The 19,903-nt window shown below is 39.0% G+C and overlaps 1 protein-coding gene and 2 pseudogenes across 1 annotated transcript; all 3 read left to right on the plus strand.

Moving 5' to 3' along the window:
- The first annotated feature begins 7,889 nt into the window (after nucleotides 1-7,889).
- Nucleotides 7,890-9,141, plus strand: LOC124972590 (actin, cytoplasmic 1-like; annotated as a pseudogene).
- Nucleotides 9,142-14,172: 5,031 nt separating this feature from the next.
- On the plus strand, nucleotides 14,173-14,656 carry LOC124972599 (S-phase kinase-associated protein 1-like; annotated as a pseudogene).
- Nucleotides 14,657-17,957: 3,301 nt separating this feature from the next.
- Otud6a (OTU deubiquitinase 6A) lies at nucleotides 17,958-18,833 on the plus strand. The gene has a single exon (XM_047537094.1). It carries the CDS (start codon nucleotides 17,958-17,960, stop codon nucleotides 18,831-18,833), a length of 876 nt encoding a protein of 291 aa, XP_047393050.1.
- The last annotated feature ends 1,070 nt before the right edge of the window (nucleotides 18,834-19,903 follow it).

Below are 19,903 nucleotides of genomic sequence, written 5' to 3' on the forward strand. Positions count from 1 at the left end.
TCCATCACCCAATGCAAGAGGTTCACCTCCCGATCATCCGACTACAGTCAGCGAACTGATCGCCGACCGCCAGTGGAGCACCAGCTGCCTGCTATTGCCTGGAAGTTCTCTGTTACAGTACTTGCAGGTTTGATTACACGTGGCTGCCGCCATTTTGAGACAACAGACAGGCCCCATAGGAACCCTGGTCGAACTGACTGAGCCCCGTCTCCAGGATCCCTCAGCCCGACAGATCACTCCCTGCCTCTGGGGCCCTCACATCCACTGACTGTTCCCTGCCACCAGGACCCCCACACCAACTGACTGTGCCCCAGACCGACTGATTGCACCCGGCCTCCAGGATTCCACAACCACAACCACACCAAACACACCTGACCTCCAGGAACCCTGCCTGACCAACTGCATCCTGCCTCCAGGACCTCCAGCTGACCACGTCCACACCCTGAGCTGTAGCTCCCCATTTGCCAACACATTTCAAAGCCAGAGTGGCCATCTTGGTTATCCTGGAAGCCGTAGCTCCGATCTTTAGGTGGGGCAAATCCCATCCTGAGAAACCTGCTGGAGGCTTGAAGCTCATTGTCAGAAAGGGTTTGGAAACCTATAGGGCCACTATAAGCCTATAGGGGGAAATCTGCAAAACCCCAGATCTGCACTGCTAGAGGGGAAGATAAATGAACAACATGAAAAAACAAGGGAAGAAAATGATCCAAACAAATCTAGATTCTATATTAATAGAACCCAATGACACTATGTTAGAAGAAATGTCAGGAAAGGACTTCAGACTATACATGATTAAGATGATTTGTGAAGCAAAGGATGAGATAAGAGAGCAAATGCAGGCAATGAATGATAATACCAATAAGCTGACAGAGCAATTGCAGGAAGCAAAAGATCATTTCAACAAGAGATAGAGATTCTCAAAAAAAAAAAAAAAAAAAAACAGGAAATCCATGAAATGAAGGAAACAATAACCAAATAAAAAACTCAATGGAAAGCATCACCAAAAGACTAGACCACTTGGAAGACAGAACCGCAGACAATGAAGACAAAATATTTAATCTTGAAAATAAAAGTTACCCAAACAGAGAAAATGGTAAGAAATAATGAACAGAATCTCCAAGAACTATGGGACATCATGAAAAGACCAAATTTAAGAATTATTGGGATTGAGGAAGGCACAGAGATACAAACCAAAGGAATGAACAACCTATTCAATGAAATAACATCAGAAAATTTCCCAAACCTGAAGAACGAAATGGAAAATCAAATACAGAGGCTTACAGAACTCCAGATGCACAAAATCACAACAGATCCACACCAAGGCACATTATCATGAAAATGCCTAACATTCAAAATAAAGATAGGATTTTGAAAGGCCGCAAGAGAGAAGCAGCAGATTACATATAGGGGGAGACCAAAACGGATACCAGTTGACTTCTCAACCCAGACTCTAAAAGCTAGAAGGGCCTGGAACAACATATTTCAAGCTCTGAAAGTCATGGTTGCCAACCAAGAATCCTATACCACCAAAACTAACCTTCAGATTTGAAGATGAAATAAAATCCTTCCATGATAAACAAAAGTTAAAAGAATTTACAAATAGAAAGCCTGCACTACAGAATGTTCTCAGCAAAATATTCCATGAGGAGGAAATGAAAAACAACAATGTAGGTCAGCAAAGGGAGGAACTACCTTAGAGAAAAACCACTCAAAGGAGAAACCAAGCCAACTTAAAAACCAAAATAAGCCAAATGACTGGGAATACAATCATATCTCAATAATAACCCTGAACGTTAATGGCCTAACTCATCAATCAAAAGACATAGAATGGCAGAATGGATTAAAAAGAAAGATGCAACAATATGCTTGCTGCAAGAGACTCATCTCATAGAAGAAGGCATCCACAGACTAAAGGTGAAAGGATGGGAAAAAAACTACCACGCACATGGACTTAGTTAAAAAGGAGGGTTTTCCATCCTTATATCAGATAAAGTGGACTTCAAACCAAGTTAGTCAGAAGGGATAAAGAAGGACATTTCATACTGCTTAAGGGAACCATAAATCAGGAAGACATAAGGATAGTAAATATTTTATGCCCCAAACAATGGTGCATCCCTGTACAACAAACAAATCCTTCTCAATTTCAGGAATAACATAGACCACAACACAATAATTCTGGGTGACTTTTAACGCACTGCTGTCACCACTAGATAGATCTTCCAAACAAAAACCACAAAGAAACCATAGAACTCAATAACACAATCAATAACCTAGACTTAATAGACATGTATAGAATATTCCATCCATCAACGAGTGGATTCACTTTCTTCTCAGCAGCACATGGAACCTTCTCGAAATAGACCATATGTTATGCCACAAAGCAGCCCTTAGGAAATGCAAAAACATAGAGATACTGCCATTGTGTTCTATCAGATCATAATGGAATGAAAGTAGAAATCAATGACAAAATAAAAAACAGAAATTACTCCAACACCTGGAGACTAAATAATATGCTATTGAATGAAACATGGATAACAGAAAATATCAGGGAGGAGATAAAAAAATTCTTAGAGGTCAATGAGAATGACGATACAACACAATATCAAAATCTCTGGGACACTATGAAAGCGGTACTAGAGGAAAATTCATTGCATGGAGCGCATTCCAGAAAAGAATGAAAAGTCAACAACTAATGACCTAACATTACAGCTCAAAGCCCTAGAAAAAAAAAGAACAGAACAACAGCAAAAGTAGTAGAAGACAGGAAATATTAAAATCAGAGCTGAAATCAATGAAATTGAAACAAAAGAAACAATTCAAAAAATTGACAAAACAAAAAGTAGGTTCTTTGAGAAAGTAAACAAAATAGACAAGCCCTTAGCCACACTAACAAAGAGGAGAGAGAAAATACAAATTACTAAAATTCGTGATGAAAAAGAAAATATCACGACAGACACCACTGAGATACATAACATAATGAGAACTACTTTGAAAATCTGTATTCCAACAATATAGAAACTACCGAAGACATTGACAAATTTCTAGAGACATATGCTCCTCCCAAACGGAACCAGGAGGACATACACAATTTAAACAGATCAATATCAAGCAATGAAATAGACGAAGCCATTAAAAACCTACCATCCAAGAAAATCCAGGACCAGACGGATTCTCAGTCGAGCTCTACAAGTCCTTCAAAGACGATCTCATTCCAATACTTCTCAAAGTATTCCAGGAAATAGAAAAGAGGGTACCTTACCAAACTCATTCTATGAAGCTAATATCACCCTCATACCCAAACCAGGAAAAGGACACAACAAAGAAAGAAAATTTTAGACCAACATCCTGATGAATATAGATGCAAAGATCCTTAACAAAATATTGGCAAACCGTATCCAAAAACATTAAGAAAATCGTGCACCATGATCAAGTGGGGTTCATCCCTGGAATGCAAGGATGGTTTAACATCCGTAAATCGATAAACATAATCCATCATGTCAATAGACTTAAGGATAAGAATCATAAGGTTATATCAACTGATGCAGAAAAAGCGTTTGACAAATACAACACCCCTTCAAGCTCAAAACTCTAGAAATAATAGGGATAGTAGGAACATACCTGAACATTGTAAAGGCTATTTATGCTAAGCCCTGGCCAACAACATTCTTAATGGAGAAAAACTAAAACCATTCCCTTTAAAAACGGGAACAAGACAGGGATGTCCTCTTTCACCACTTCTATTCAACACTGTCCTTGAAACTCTAGCCAGAGCAATTAGGCAGACTAAAGAAATTAAAGGGATACGAATAGGAAAAGAGGAACTTAAGCTGTCACTATTTGCTGATGACATGATTCTGTATTTAGAGGATCCAAAAAACTCCTCCAGAAAACTTCTAGGCCTCATCAATGAAATCAGCAAAATAGCAGGCTATAAAATCAACACCATAAATCTAAAGCATTTTTGTACGCAAGTGATGAAACATCTGAAAGGGAAATGAGGAAAACAACTCCATTTGCAATAGCCTCAAAAAAAAAAATACTTGGGCATCAATCTAACCAAAGAGGTAAAAGATCTCTTCAATGAAAACGACAAAAACATTGAAGAAAGAAATTGAGGAAGACCTTAGAAGATGGAAAGATCTCCCATGTTCTTGGATAGGCAGAATTAATATTGTCAAAATGGCCATACTACCAAAAGTGCTATACAGATTCAATGCAATTCCAATTAAAATCCCAATGATGTACCTTACAGAAATAGAGCAAGCAATTATGAAATTCATCTGGAAGAATAAGAAACCCAGAATAGCTAAAGCAATCCTTAGCAGGAAGAATGAAGCCAGGGGGTATCGCAATACCAGAACTTCAACTATACTACAAAGCAGTAGTAACAAAACGGCATGGTATTGGTACCAAAATAGACAGGTAGATCAATGGTACAGAATAGAGGACACAGACACACAACCCAAATAAATACAATTTTCTCATACTAGACAAAGGGGCCAAAAATATGCAATGGAGAAAAGAAAAGATAGCCTCTTCAACAAATGGTGCTGGGAAAACTGGAAATCCATATGCAACAGAATGAAAATAAACCCCTGTCTCTCACCCTGCACGAAAATCAATTCACAATGGATCAAGGACCTTGAAATCAGACCAGAGACCCTGCATCTTATAGAAGAAAAGTAGGTCCAATCTTCAACTTGTTGGCTTAGGATCACACTTCCTTAACAGGACTCCCATAGCACAAGAAATAAAGCCAGAATCAACAACTGGGATAGATTCAAACTAAATAGCTTCTCTCAGCAAAGGAAACTATCAGCAATGTGAAGAGAGAGCCTACAGAGTGGGAGAATATCTTTGCCACTCATACTTCAGATAGAGCACTATTTCCAGAATATATAGAAAACTCAAAAACTCTACACCAAGAATACAAATAACCCAATCAACAAATGGGCTAAGGATATGAACAGATGCTTCACAGAAGAAGATTTACAAGCAATCAACAAACATATGAAAAAATGTTCACCATCTTTAGTAATAAGAGAAATGCAAATCAAAACTACACTAAGATTCCATCACCCCAATTAGAATGGCGATTATCAAGATACAAGCAACAATAGGTGTTGGAGAGGATGTGGGGAAAAGGTACACTATACATTGCTGGTGGGGCTGCAAATTAGTGCAGCAACTCTGGAAAGCAGTGTGGAGATTCCTTAGAAAACTTGGAATGGAACCACCATTGACCCAGCTATCCCACTCCTCAGCTTATACCCAAAGGACTTAAATCAGCATATTACAGAGAACAGTCCACTCAATGTTCATAGCTGCTCAATTCACAATAGCCAGGACTGTGGAACCACCTAGATGTCCTTCAATTGATGAATGGATTAAGAAACTGTGGCATATATATAAATGGAATATTTACTCTGCCATATAGAATGATAAAATTATGGCATTTGCAGGCAAATGGATGAAATTGGAGAATATCATGCTAAGTGAGATAAGCCAATCTCAAAAAAACAAGGAGAATGATCTCGCTGCTAAGCGGATGATGACACATAAGGGGAGGGGGGAGGGGGGCAAGAATGGAGGAAGAAGGGACTGTATTGAGGGAAAAGAGGGGTAGAAGGGGTGGGGGGAAGGAAAAAATAACAGAATGAATCAAACATCATTACCCTATGTAAATATATGATTACACAAATGGTATGCTGTTACTCCATGTACAAACAGAAACAACATGTATCCCATTTGTTTACAATAAAAATGAATTAAAATAAAAAAAAGAAATCACTCAAATGTAAAAAAAAAAAAAAAAAAGATCTTCAGACCAATCACCATTCAACAAAGAACCTGGAACCTACTTAAACCTAAACCCTGCCTCCAGAGCTCCATCTATGGGATTTCCTCTCACACTCCAGCAACCCCACACTGAGGGTGGAGCAGGCATCATACTCCAATCCACCCCATCTAACACTGCTGAGAAGGGAAACAGAATCTTTTGACTACAACAGAAAGAATTCTTTTTAAAATATTGTATTTGTTCTTTTGAGTTATACATGACAGTAGGATGTATTTTGACATGTTTTACATACATGGAGTATAACTTCCCATTCTTGTGGTTATACATGATGTGAAGTTACACTGGTCATGTATTCATATGTGAACATAAGGAAGTTATCTGATTCATTGTACTGTCTAGAAATAATTCTTTAATTTTTCATCAAGATCCATTTTTTAATTTTAATTTTTTTTCTTTTCTCTCTTTAATTGTAACCTGAATGATTCATGGACACTTATACACATGCATATTTGTTTTTTCTCATTTCTAGTATTTTTAAAGCCAGTTATTTTTCATGGTTCAGTATTTTGAGGAGAAGTATATTGGATTAGTATATTTTGGTTCTGTTTTGTATTGTTTTATTATTTTTTTTAAATTGTCACTGTACATATATTTTTTCTCTCACTTATGTGTTTCCCTTGATTCTCTCTCTTTTCTTCTGCTAACAGTCAACCTCTATTATTCTTTCTTTCACTCTTCCTTTAATTTTTTTTATTTCTATCTTCTTTCCTTCTCCCTCATAAACATCACATCCTACATCATTTCTGTTCTCCACCTGTCCACCATTTGAAATTATAAACCCTTTTGCAAACTTACTGTGGGCAATAACTGATCATACTGTTTCTATTTATTGTGACAATTTACGTTATAGACGTCATAGCAGGAACCATTTGGTTTAATGCTACATACTGTTTGCATTGGTTGTTTTTATTATTTATCTCCCCCTAAATGGTGAGGTACTAGAAAGCTTCAGGAACATTATATGCGCAAAGTAGAAACTCTACTGCCTGAGATCCATACTGTTAGATGTGTAGACACACAAACAACATGAAAAAGCAAAGTAAAAATTGCCCCAAACACATGAAGATACTTCAATAACAGAATCCATCAACACCACAGTGGAAGCAATGAGAGAGAATGAGTTTAGAATGTTCATAATTAAATCAATTCACAAGGTAAAAGATTATGTAATTAGTGAAATGAGAGAGAAAATACAGGAAGTGAAAGATCAACTCAATAAAGAGAAGAGATGCTCAAAAAAATCAAGCAGAAATCCTTAAAATGAAGGAATCCATAAAATGAATTAAAATTCAATGGAAAGCATTACCAGCAGACTAGACCACTTGGAAGAGTTTCAGACAATGCATACAAAATATATAATCTTGAAAATAAAGTTGACCATGAAGAATAGATGGTAAGAGATCATGAACAGAACTTCCAAGAAATATGGGATAACATGAAAAGGCCAAATTTAAGATTTATTGGGATAGATGAAGATACAAACCAAAGGCATACACAATCTTTTCAATGAAATAATATCTGAAAATTTCCCAAACCTTAAGAATGAAAGGAAAAAATCAAATACAAGGGACAATAGGACCCCAAATGTACAAAGTTACAACAGACACACACCAAGGTACATTATTATGAAAATCCCTAACACAAAGAATATAGAGCTTTAAAGACTGCCAGATAAAAATGACAGGTCATATATAAAGGGAAACCAATTTGAATCTCAGCTGATTTCTCAACCCAGACCCTCAAAACTAGGAGATCTTAGAATAATATATAACAAGCTCTGAAAGAAAATGGATACCAGCCAAGAATAATATACCCAGGAAAATTAAGCTTCAGATTGACAATGAAATAAAAAACTTCCATGATAAACAAAAACTAACAATATTCCCAACTAGAAAGCCTGTACTACAAAACATACCCAATAAAATATTTCATGAAGAATAAATGAGACTGCCGAGACTGCGTCCACCTTGCGAGTACAGTCCCCTTGCCGCTCCGCTGCTGCCGGTCCACACCTGCCACCTAGCTCGCCATGGATGACGATATCGCTGCGCTCGTGGTTGACAATGGCTCCGGCATGTGCAAGGTCAGCTTCGCGGGTGACGATGCTCCCTGGGCTGTCTTCCCCTCCATCGTGGGGCACCTGCGGCACCAGGGCATGATGGTAGGCATGGACCAGAAGGATTCCTATGTGGGTGAGGAGGCCCAGAGCAAGAGAGGCATCCTGACCCTGAAGTACCCCATTGAGCACGGCATTGTCACCAACTGGGACGACATGGAGAAGATTTGGCACCACACCTTCTACAACAAGCTGCGTGTGGCCCCCGAGGAGCACCCTGTGCTGCTGACCGAGGCCCCCCTGAACCCCAAGGCCAACCGTGAGAAGATGACCCAGATCATGTTTGAGACCTTCAACACCCCAGCCATGTATGTGGCCATCCAGGCTGTGCTGTCCCTGTATGCCTCTGGTCGTACCACCGGCATTGTGATGGACTCCGGTGATGGGGTCACCCACACAGTGCCCATCTAGGAGGGGTATGCCCTCCCCCATGCCATCCTGCGTCTGGACCTGGCTGGCTGGGACCTGACAGACTACCTTATGAAGATCCTGACTGAGCGTGGCTACAGCTTCACCACCACAGCCCAGCGGGAAATCGTGCGTGACATCAAGGAGAAGCTGTGTTACGTTGCCCTGGACTTCGAGCAGGAGAAGGCCACTGCAGCCTCTAGCTCCTCCCTGGAGAAGAGCTATGAGCTGCCTGACGGCCAGGTGATCACCATTGGCAACGAGCGGTTCCGCTGCCCTGAGGCGCTCTTCCAGCCTTCTTTCCTTGGCATGGAATCCTGTGGGATCCATGAAACTATTTTCAACTCCATCATGAAGTGTGACATTGACATTCGCAAGGACCTCTATGCTAACACAGTGCTGTCTGGTGGCACCACCATGTACCCAGGCATTGCTGATAGGATGCAGAAGGAGATCACAGCCCTGGCACCCAGCACAATGAAGATCAAGATCATTGCTCCCCCCTGAGTGCAAGTATTCTGTGTGGATTGGCAGCTCCATCCTGGTCTCACTGTCCACCTTCCAGCAGATGTGGATCAGCAAGCAGGAGTACGACAAGTCTGGCCCCTCCATTGTCCACCGTAAATGCTTCTAGGCGGACTGTTACTTAGCTGCGTTACACCCTTTCTTGACAAAAACCTAACTTGCACAGAAAACGAGATGAGATTGGCATGGCTTTATTTGTTTTTTTTTTTTTTCCTTTTTGTTTTTGTTTTTTGTTTTGGCGCTTTTAACTCAGGATTTAAAAACTGGAACGGTGAAGGTGACAGCAGTCGGTTGGAGCGAGCATCCCTAAAGTTCTACAATATGGCCGAGGACTTTGATTGTACATTTTTTTTAACAGTCATTCCAAATATAGTGAGATGCATTGTTACAGGAAGTCCCTCGCCCTCCCAAAAGCCACCCCACTCCTCCTCCTGGAGGATGGCCCAGTCCTCACCCGAGTCCATACAGGGGAGGTGACAGCATTGCTTTTGTGTAAATTATGTAATGCAAATTTTTTTAATCTTCGCCTTAATACTTTTTTATTTTGTTTTTTTTTTGAATGGTCAGCCATTGTGGCCCCCCTTTTTGTCCCCCAATTCGAGATGTATGAAGGCTTTTGGTCTCCCTGAGAGTGGGCTGAGGTGTGGAGGCAGCCAGGGCTTACCTGTACACTGACTTGAGACCAGTTCAATAAAAGTGCACACCTTAAAAAAAAAAAAAGAATAAATGAAAAATAAAATTGAAAACCAACACAGGGAAAAACTATGCTGGAAGAATGATCAGTCTAAGGAGAAATTAATTCAAATTAAAAACCAGAAATAAATCAAAATGACAGGGAATAAAATCATTTCTCATAATAACATTGAATTTAAATGGCCTAAACTCACCAGTCAATAGAAATAGACTGGCTGATTGAATTAAAAAACACAATCCAAAAATATGGTGTCTCCAAGACACTCACCTCATAGGCAAAGACATTCACAGACTGAAGGTAAAAGGATAGAGAAAAAAAAACATATAATTCATGTGCATCTCAAAAACAAGCAGGGTTTCTATCCTCACATCATATAAAGTGGACTTCAAACCAAAGTTAATCAGAAGGGACAAAGGAGGTCAGTTTATACTTCTTAAGGGAATTATAATTCAAAAAGACTTAACAATCATAAATATTTATGCCCCAAACAATGGAATATCTACATACATCAAGAAAACCCCTCACAATCTCAAGAATCAAATAGACCACAACACAGTAATATTGAGTGACTTTAACATGCCTCTCTCATCACTATGTAGATCATCCAAACAAAAATTAACATTAAATAATAAATAATAATTTAGACTTAACATACATATATAGCATATTTCATCCATCGATGACTGAATACACTTTCTTCTCAGCAGCACATGGATCCCTCTCTAAAACAGATCATATTTAGGCCACAAAGCAACTCTTAGCAAATACAAAAAACAGAGATAATACCTTGCATTATATCAGATCATAATGGAACAAAATTAGAAATCAAGGATAAAATATAATTAGAAGCTACTCTAACACCTGGAGACTAAATAATACACTAATGACCAATGGATAGTAGAAGAAATGAGGGATGAAATTTAAAAAAAAATATGTAGAGATAAATGAGAATAGAGACACAGAGATCAAAATCTCTGGAACACTATAAAGGCAGTAGTAAAAGGAATGTTCATTGCATTGAGCTCATTCTTTAAAAGAATAGAAAAATCACCAAATAAATAATATAAAATTACACCTAGAAAAATAAGAACAAATCAACACCAAAAAACAGAAGACAGTAATTAAAATTGAAGCCAAAATAAATGTAATTAAAAAAAAACTATTCAAAAAAAACAATGAAACAAAAAGTTGGCTTTTTGAAAAACTCAATAAAATTGATAAACCCTTGGTCAAGATAATGAAGAGAAAGAGAGAAAAAAATCAAATTTCTAAAATTTGTGATGGAAAAGGAAATATTTCTTTGGACACTACCGAAATAAAGATGATAATCAGAAAGTATTTCGAACACGTATACTACAAAAAAATACAAAATGTTGAAGATGTCAACAAATTTCTAGAGTCATACGACCTACCCAAATTGAATCAGAAAGATAGAAAAATTAAACAGAACAATTTCTAGCAATATAATTGAAGACACCATCAAAACCCTACCAAGAAAAAAGAGTCCAGGACCAGACGGACTCTCAGTCAAGTTCTACCAGACCTTCAAACAAAAACTAACACCAATTCTCCTCAAATTATTCCTTGAAATAAAAAAGAAGGGAATCCTTCCAAACTCATTCTTTGAAGCTAGTTTTGCCCTGATATCAAAACCAGAGAAAGACACATCAAGGAAAGTAAACTTCTGACCAATATCCCTGATAAACATAGATGCAAAAATTCTTAATAAAATATTGACAAATCACAGACAAAAACATGTTAAAAAGACAGTACACAATGATCAACTGGGCTTCACCCTAGGGATACAAGTTTGGTTCAACATATGGATATCAATAAATGTAATTCATCATATCAATATACTTAAAGACAATAATCACAAAATTACCTCAAAAGATACAGAAAAAGCATTTTACAAAATACAGCATCCAATCATGCTCAAAATGCTAGAAATACTAAGGACAGTAGGAACATACCTCAACATCGTAAAAACTAAATATGTTAAACCCAAGACCAACATCATTCCAAATGGAGAAAAATTGAAAACATTTCAAGAACTGGAAAAATAAAAGGATGCCCTCTTTCACTATTTCTATTTAACATATAGTCCTTATAACTCTAGCCAGAGCAATTAGGCTATAATAACAAAAACAGCATGGTATTTGCAGCAAAACAGACATGAAGACAAATAAAACAGAATAGAAGACACAGAGACAAACTCACATAAATAGTTATCTCATACTAGAAAAGGGTGACATAAACATACATTGGAGAATAGATAGCCTCTTCAACAAATGGTGCTGGGAAAAGTGGAAATCCATATGTAGCAGAATAAAATTGAAACTTTATCTCTCACCATACACAAAATTCAATCCAAAGTGGATCAAGGACCTAGGCATTAGATCAGAGACCCTGTGATTACCAGAAGAAAGTGTAGGCCCAAATCTCCATCATGTTGGCTTAGAAACCAAATTTCTCAACAAGACTCCTAAAGTGCAAGAAGTAAAATAATAAATAAATAAATAAATAAATAAATAAATAAATAGGATGGTATCAAACTAAAAAGTTTCTTCATAGCAAAAGAAACAAGTGCATAAAGAAAGAGCTTACAGAATGGAAGAAAATATTTGTCACCTACATCTCAGATAGAGCATTAATCACCTGAAGGTATAAGGAATTCAAAAACTTAACACCAAAAATAAAACCCAATTAATAAATGGGCAAAGAAACTGGACAGGCACTTCACAGAAAAAGAGATACAAATGGTCAATATATGAAAAAATATTCAACATTTCTAGTAATTAGAAAAATGCAAATTAAAACTACACTGAGATTCCATCTCACTCTAGTCAGGATGGCAATTATCAAGAATATAAGTAACAATAAATGTTGGTGAGTATATGGGGGAAAAGGTACGCTCATACATTGGTGCAAATTGGTGCAACCACTCTGGAAAGCAATATGGAGATTCCCCAGAAAACTTGGAATGGAACCACAATTTGACCCAGTTTTACCACTCCTTGGTATATTGCTACAACCCTCTCATCTCTCAGTCATGGCTGTTAATTCAGGGAAAGAAACCAAATGAGGGGCAATGGGGATGAAGAAAAGATAGACACACACATAAAGGAAAAGGTGGGGCCAGGTGGGATACTGCTGTCTGATGGAGAAGCAGTGACCCAGAGCTATTCTCAGCACATTTATTATATATGTTTCATCATCAAAAGGTTATTAGAAAATTTTTAGTAAAGCAGGCAATCCGAAGGACACAGGACTGGTGAGACATTAGGGTCATCTTGCTATGCTCAGAATTTTCTATCCCTGGGAGCTGGTGCCCAAGCTCAAGGTCTCAAATGATACAGCTGCATGCCTTTGAATGTAGACTCCTCTGGCTGGTCTCACCATAGCAACTGAGTCATCTCAACATGCACTTTTGCACAGGCAATTTCCAGCACAAACACAACCATGAGGAGTCAGAAAGACCATGATTCAAATCACTGCTCTCCACAGTATACACCCAAAAGACCAAATCAGCAAACTACAGTGAGGCAGCCACAAACCAATGTTTATAGCAGCTCAATTCACAATAGCCAAGCAATGGAACCAACCTAGGTGTCCTTTAACAGGTGAATGGAAAAAGAAAATGTGGTGTATAAACACAATGGAATATTATTCAGCCATAAAATAGAATGAACTTATGGCATTTGAACATTTATTCAGAAAGACAAAGGAACTAGAGTCACTAAAACAATTTTGAAAGAAAAAAAAATAACATTAGAGGAAATGGTTTACCTGATTTCTAGATTTATTATGTGAGTATAATAATCAAGGATGTATGGTGTTGGTGGAGGAATAGACGAATGAATGGAACGGAAGAGAGTCCAGAAAGAGATTCACAAAAATATGCCCAACTGACGTTTGACAAAAGTCCAAAACCAATTCAATGGAGGAAGCATAGCTTTTTCAACAAATGGTGTGGTAATAAATGGACATCACCAGGCAAAAGAATGAACTTTGACCTAATTTTCAAACCTTACACAAAAGATAAAGTCAAAATAAATCACAAATTTAACTATAAACTTAAAGTTATATATAAATCTTTGAGTTTAAGAAAAGGTCAAAGTCAGCTGGGCATGGAGGCACATGTTTATAATCCCAGCAACTCAGGAGGCTGAGGTAGGTGTTTCTAAAATTCAAGACCAGCCTGGGCAATTTAGCAAGACCATGTCTCAAAATATAAAAAGTGGCTGGGGGGCTGAGGGCATTGCTCAGTGGTAGAATGCTTGTCTAACATGCTTGAAGCCCAGTTGGATCCTAGAAACCTCGAAACAACCCAAATTCTGCAGGGTTTGGGGATTTAGGTGAGTGGTAGAGCGCCCCCTGTGTTCAATTCCCAGTACCAAAAGAAAAAAAATCTTTGGGGTCTAGGATGTAGAAAAAAGGGTTTGTAGACTTGACATCAAAAATACGGTCCATATTCGTGGCCTTGTCCTGTGCCTTTTTCTTTCCTTGTGTGGATGCTGCCCCACTCCTGTCAGACTACGGCCCACCATCTTCTTGAGACCAAACATTATGCCTTCAATTAAGTTGCAGAGTTCTGATGGGGAGATATTTGAAGTTGATGTACAAATCACCAAACAATCTGTGACAATCAAGACCATGTTGGAAGTTTTGGGAATGGATGATGAAGGAACTGGTGACCCAGTTCCTCTACCAAATGTAAATGCAGCAGTATTAAAAAACATCATTCAGTGGTGCACACATCACAAGGGTGACCCTCCTCCTCCTGAGGATGATGAGAACAAAGTGAACAGGTGATCTCCCTGTTTGGGACTAAGAATTCCTGAAAGTTGACCAAGGAACACTTTTTGAACTTATTCTGGCTGCAAACTACTTAGACATCAAAGGTTTGCGTGATGTTACATACAAGGCTGTTGCCAATATGATCAAGGGGAAATCTGAGGAGATGTGCCAAAACTTCAATATCAAAAATGACTTTACTGAAGAGGAGCAAGCCCAGATATGCAAAGAGAACCAGTTGTGTGAAGAGAAGTGAAATGTTGTACTTGACACTATAAGGATTGTTCCAGATACAATCCTCTTTATAATTGTTAATATTGGACAAATAGTAGGCAAATGCAGCAGCAAATCAATTGTACTAGCATAATATTGTTCTTATTGCATGTGTAGTTTGAGTACAGACTCCAAACCTATGACTGAATTTCTTCTAGTATGAGAGAAAATTTCTTTTTTCTTTACTCTGAATAAACCTGAACTGTGGGTTCTCTGTGGAAAGTGGCATTTTGGGCTTTCCCACCTTTTGTAAATTGATTTCTGCCTAGTTTATTGTCCAGTTTCAGAGCCCAGAGCCCGCCCCTGACACAGTTAACTTCAGTGAACTTTTAAAAGTTGACATTATAAATAAAACAACTTGCAAAAAGTTTTCTGAAATAGAATTAACAAAATATTATCTTTATTTATGAGTTGGAAATTGGAAAAAGGCTACTTGGAGTACATGTTTTCAGTTGGGAGTGTTAGAATGTCTTCCAGCCTTCCTGGAGTCAACCAGTACCACTGGGATTGATAAGCCTGTATGTAGCAGGGCTCCCTTAATTGGACCAAAGGACTTGTTTTTTTTTTTAATCTCAGCTTTGAATATGTTGCCTAGAGATTCAGTTATTACCCAGTTTGTGGATTTTGTGGGAGAAATGTAACTAGACAGTTTGATAACTTTTCAATTAAAAAAAAACCACTTAATTGATGTGGCATGTCATCTTTTTATAATCAATGTTCCCATGTGGGGAAAACTATTCATAGCACTTGCATGTAAAAAGTAATTTAACCTTTAACATTGAAATATGTGGCAAAACCCAGAAAACATTCATCATGAGTGCAAGATACTTTCAATAAAAAGTGGTTATTTAAAAAATAAATACATAAATAAAAAACATGATCCATATGAGAAAAAGAACTTAATCAAAATTTAAAACTTTGACTCTAAGAAAGACCCTGTCAAGAAAATTAAAAGACAAGTTATAGTCAGGGAGAAAATATTGGTAAAGCATATATTTGACAAAGAACTAATATCTAGCTGGGTTGCAGTGGTTCACACCAGTAATTTCAGCTATTGTGGAGGCTGAGGCAGGAGAATTGCAAGTTCTTTGCTAGCCTGAGCAACTTAGATCCTGTCTCAAAATGAAATTTAAAAAAATTAAAGGGCTGGGCATGTGGCTGCATAGGAGACTGCTTGCCTGCCATGCGTGAGGCCCTGCGTTCAATCTCCAGTAAAACACACACACACACACACACACACACACACACATACACACACACACACACAATGTACTAGTATCTGGAATACAAAAAAACTCTCAAAACTTATGGTAATGGGCTGGGGATGTGGCTCAGTTGGTAGAGTGCCTGCCTCACAAGCACAAGGCCCTGGGTTCAATCCCCAGCACCGCAAAAAAAAACAACAACAACAACAAAAAAAAAAACTTATGGTAAAAGAAGTCCAATTAGAAAATATAAAAATTACTTAAGAATTTTACAGAAGAGGATATGTTATGAATGGTAAATGAGCACATGAAAAGATGAACATTATTAGTCACTAAAGAAAAAGAAATTAAGACCACAATGAGATATCGCTGCACGCTTATTGGAATGGCTAAAAAAAAATATTGACAATACCAAAGGCTGGTGAAGATGCTGAGAAACTGGATCACTTATATACTGCTTGTGGGAATATACAATGAATGGTAGAGCCACTCTGGGAAATATTCCCAGTACCAAAATAATAATAACAATAATGTAATCAAATAAACATAAATTTAGAATATGACAGCAATCACACTCCTGGGCATCTTTCCCAGAAAAAAAATTGAAAGTTATCTCAGACAAATCCTGTATACAGACATTTATAGCAGGTTTATTTATGGTATCTCAAAACTGGAAACAACCCAGATGTCCTTCAACAGGTGAATGGTTTACCAAACTACAGTAAATCTGTGTCAAAGACTAATATTTAGCAGTAGCTGGACATTGTGATGCACACCTATAATCCCAGCAACTCCTGAGACTGAGGCAGGGTGTTTACAAGGTCCAGGCCAGCCTGCACAAGTTAGCTATATCCTGTCTCAAAATAAAAAGGGTTGCCAGGCACAATGGTGCACCCCTGTAAACCCCGCGGCTTGGGAGGCTGAGACTAGAGGATTGCAAGTTCAAAGCTAGCTTCAGCAAATTACCAAGGTCCCTAACTGACTCAGCAAGACCCTGATTCTAAGCAAAATATAAAAAACAGCTGGGGATGTGCCTGAGTGGTTAAGCACCCCTCAGTTCAATTATCTGTAACAAAAACTAATAAATAAATAAAATTAAAATGGGTAGGATTTGTAGCTCAGTGGTAGAGCACTCCCCTAGCAAGAGTGAGGCCCTGGGTTCCATACCCAGAGTGTAATAAGTAAATAAAAAGAAAAGAAATTTTTATACGTGCAGCTAATTGGATGAATGTCCATTTTCCTTATTTGTAATAATGTGGAGGTTTTGTCTAGAGAGCAGATCTGTTCAAGGATTCAAGATACAAGTAAACAGAATGGGGCAGGATGAAAGCACACTTGAAAGAGTTTGGGTTTTTTTTTTTTGTTTGCACAACTTTTAGAGATTAAAAATAATCAGAAAGAAGTGTTTTGATGTGCTCTGATTGTGGTGCTTCCTGGGCATCCTAGAGAGCCCATTTGGGGAGCTGAGGGTCTAGGAGGAGGGGGAATTTAGAAAAGGTGATTCTGTTGCCTTCTCACACTGAAATGGAGCATGTTGGATTAAAGCCTTAAATTGGAGGGACTCTGTGCTCCCAGGAATGTAAGGAAATGTCTTTGTTCTGATACACAAAGATTAAACATTAATTAGTCAATGCGACTGAGGCAACGCCAAATCCAGAGTCAGAATATATTCAGTTGATGATAGAGTATTTAGTATATGGTTATCAAGCATTGCCTATGCTTGTATTTTGTATCCAAACTTGGGAACCAAGTAAGAGTCACTGAAAAATTCTACAAGCCCAATTGTGGCCCACGTTGCAGAAAGGCTGTATTTTACCAGCGATATTTGAATTCCGTTAAAACCAGAAGCGGAAGTTGCTACGGGGGTCTAATGAAGATGTATTTAGGGGTCTACGAACAGCCAATCACAACGTGAAACGTGTTGGGGGGGTGTAGCCCTAGAGAGATTGGCCAATGGCAGAGAGGGCTGTGAATAAAATTAAGAGCAAGCATCCTATGTGAACAGAGCACTAAGGCTAGCGAAGGTGAAGGGTGTTTGAACTACCGCCAAAATTCCACTGATATTCTCCATTGAACAATATGGATGACTCCCAGAGTGAACACTCCCGGATGATGCGCCGCCACAACCGGGAGAAGAAGGAGCTACAGGCTCGCATCCAGGGCATGAAAAACTCTGTCCCCAAAAGCGACAAGAAGAAAAGAAAGCAGTTGCTTCTAGACGTGGCCCGCCTCGAGGCCGAGATGGAGCAGAGGCACCAGCAGGAGTTGGAGAAGTTCCAAGAGAAGTTCCCTGGCAACAGCAACCTCGATTCTGTCACTGAAGATCTGGCCAAGATGGATCTCGAGAACCAACCTCCCCGAGTTTCGAGAGCACAGAGAAGACGGGAAAGAAGGGCGACTCTTGAGAGAGAGCGCCAGGAAAGGGCCGCCAAAGCTGAGATGGAGCATATGGCCAGCTTCCGTCGTGAGGAGGAGGAGAAGCTCGCCACCATCCTTGAAGCCAAGAATCTGGAGATGAAGGATATCCCAACTGATGGCCACTGCATGTACCGTGCCATCCAAGATCAGCTGGTGTTCTCTGTGACGGTGGAGAGCCTGCGCTGCCGCACCGCTGAGTACATGCAGAAGCACGTCGACGACTTCCTGCCTTTCTTCAGCGACCCCGAGACCGGTGGTGCCTACACCCGCGATGACTTCATGAGCTACTGTGAAAACATCGTCCGCAGCGCGTCGTGGGGAGGCCAGCTGGAGCTGAGAGCCCTGTCGCATGTCCTGAAGACGCCCATCGAAGTGATTCAAGCGGATTCACCCGTCATCATCATCGGGGAGGAATACAACAAGAAGCCACTCACCTTGGTCTACCTACACTACGCCTGCAACCTGGGAGAGCACTACAATTCGGTGAAGCCACTCGAGGCCGGCGCTGTTGGCGGCGGAGCCCCTCGACTTTTCTAGGCCTTTCTACACGCTACAGAGCTTCGCGGTCGCCATTGCTGCAGCGCCGTCGCTAGAGCCGAAGCTACAGCCTCGTCTCCTCAGTAGGCTTAAATTTTTTTCCGTTTTTTTTCGTTCCTCCTTTTACTTAAAAAGTACCTCCGGCCGCCGCTTGCCTACCCTTGGCCTTCTGTCCTTCCTGTGGTTCTTTCGTTCACGCGGTGGGAGATGGGAGACTAGTGGGGGAATGTCTGATTTTACTAAAGAAGAGGCGGGAGCTGGATGAGCTCCAACCTCTCTTTGCCCTTGTGGATCTTGTTGACCTCTCCTACTGAGAGTTGCTAGTGTTTCAAATAAGTATGGGATAAAAATGGGAAATTTTGGTTTGACAAGTCCTTAACTCGGAATAAGTAAGTTCAGTAGAATAGCTCGGCGTCTTTGGATTTTCCCGTGTATCTATTGGGTTACATAGATAAATAAGTTTATGTGATCAGAGTCTTTTGTGAATGTCTTTTGCTGTGTTTTGCGGGGGGGGGGGGAGAATGGTCACCAACTCTTCTTTGTTGGGTTGTTTTTTGCTTGTTTTGTTTTAAATTGGGCTTCTCAGGTGATGACTCAGGTTATGAATAAGAGTTCTGATAGTAATTTTTTTCATTAAAATTTGTGTGGCTGAAAATTTTAGTTGTTTAGATATTTGCTAATTTCTAAATAATAGCATCTGTTAAAAGGTGAATGTGTTAAGTATAGAAAGTAAATTCAGATAAACATGCATGGTGTGACTCATTATAAAATGTGGAAGTTCTGAATTTAATTCCCTTTATTAAAGATAAAGCTCTTTATTCAGATAGTTGAAACCATTTCATTATCTCTACAACTGGTGTGAAGCAAAAAGAGACCAACTGGCAGGTAGTTTAACTTCTGGTAAATTTTCTTTTTTCTTAGAGATGTTAAATGCTATGATCTTATTCAGGTTGATCTACCCTGTATGTGAACTGGTATGGAGTGTGAAAGATATGAACTTAGTGCCTTCCCATATTTCTTAGAAAAAAGCATTTTTAAAAATATCTTAAGTATAAAATAATTGATCTATC

The sequence above is a fragment of the Sciurus carolinensis genome, chromosome X (genome assembly GCF_902686445.1).
Source record: "Sciurus carolinensis chromosome X, mSciCar1.2, whole genome shotgun sequence".
NCBI classification, from domain to species: Eukaryota; Metazoa; Chordata; class Mammalia; order Rodentia; family Sciuridae; genus Sciurus; species Sciurus carolinensis.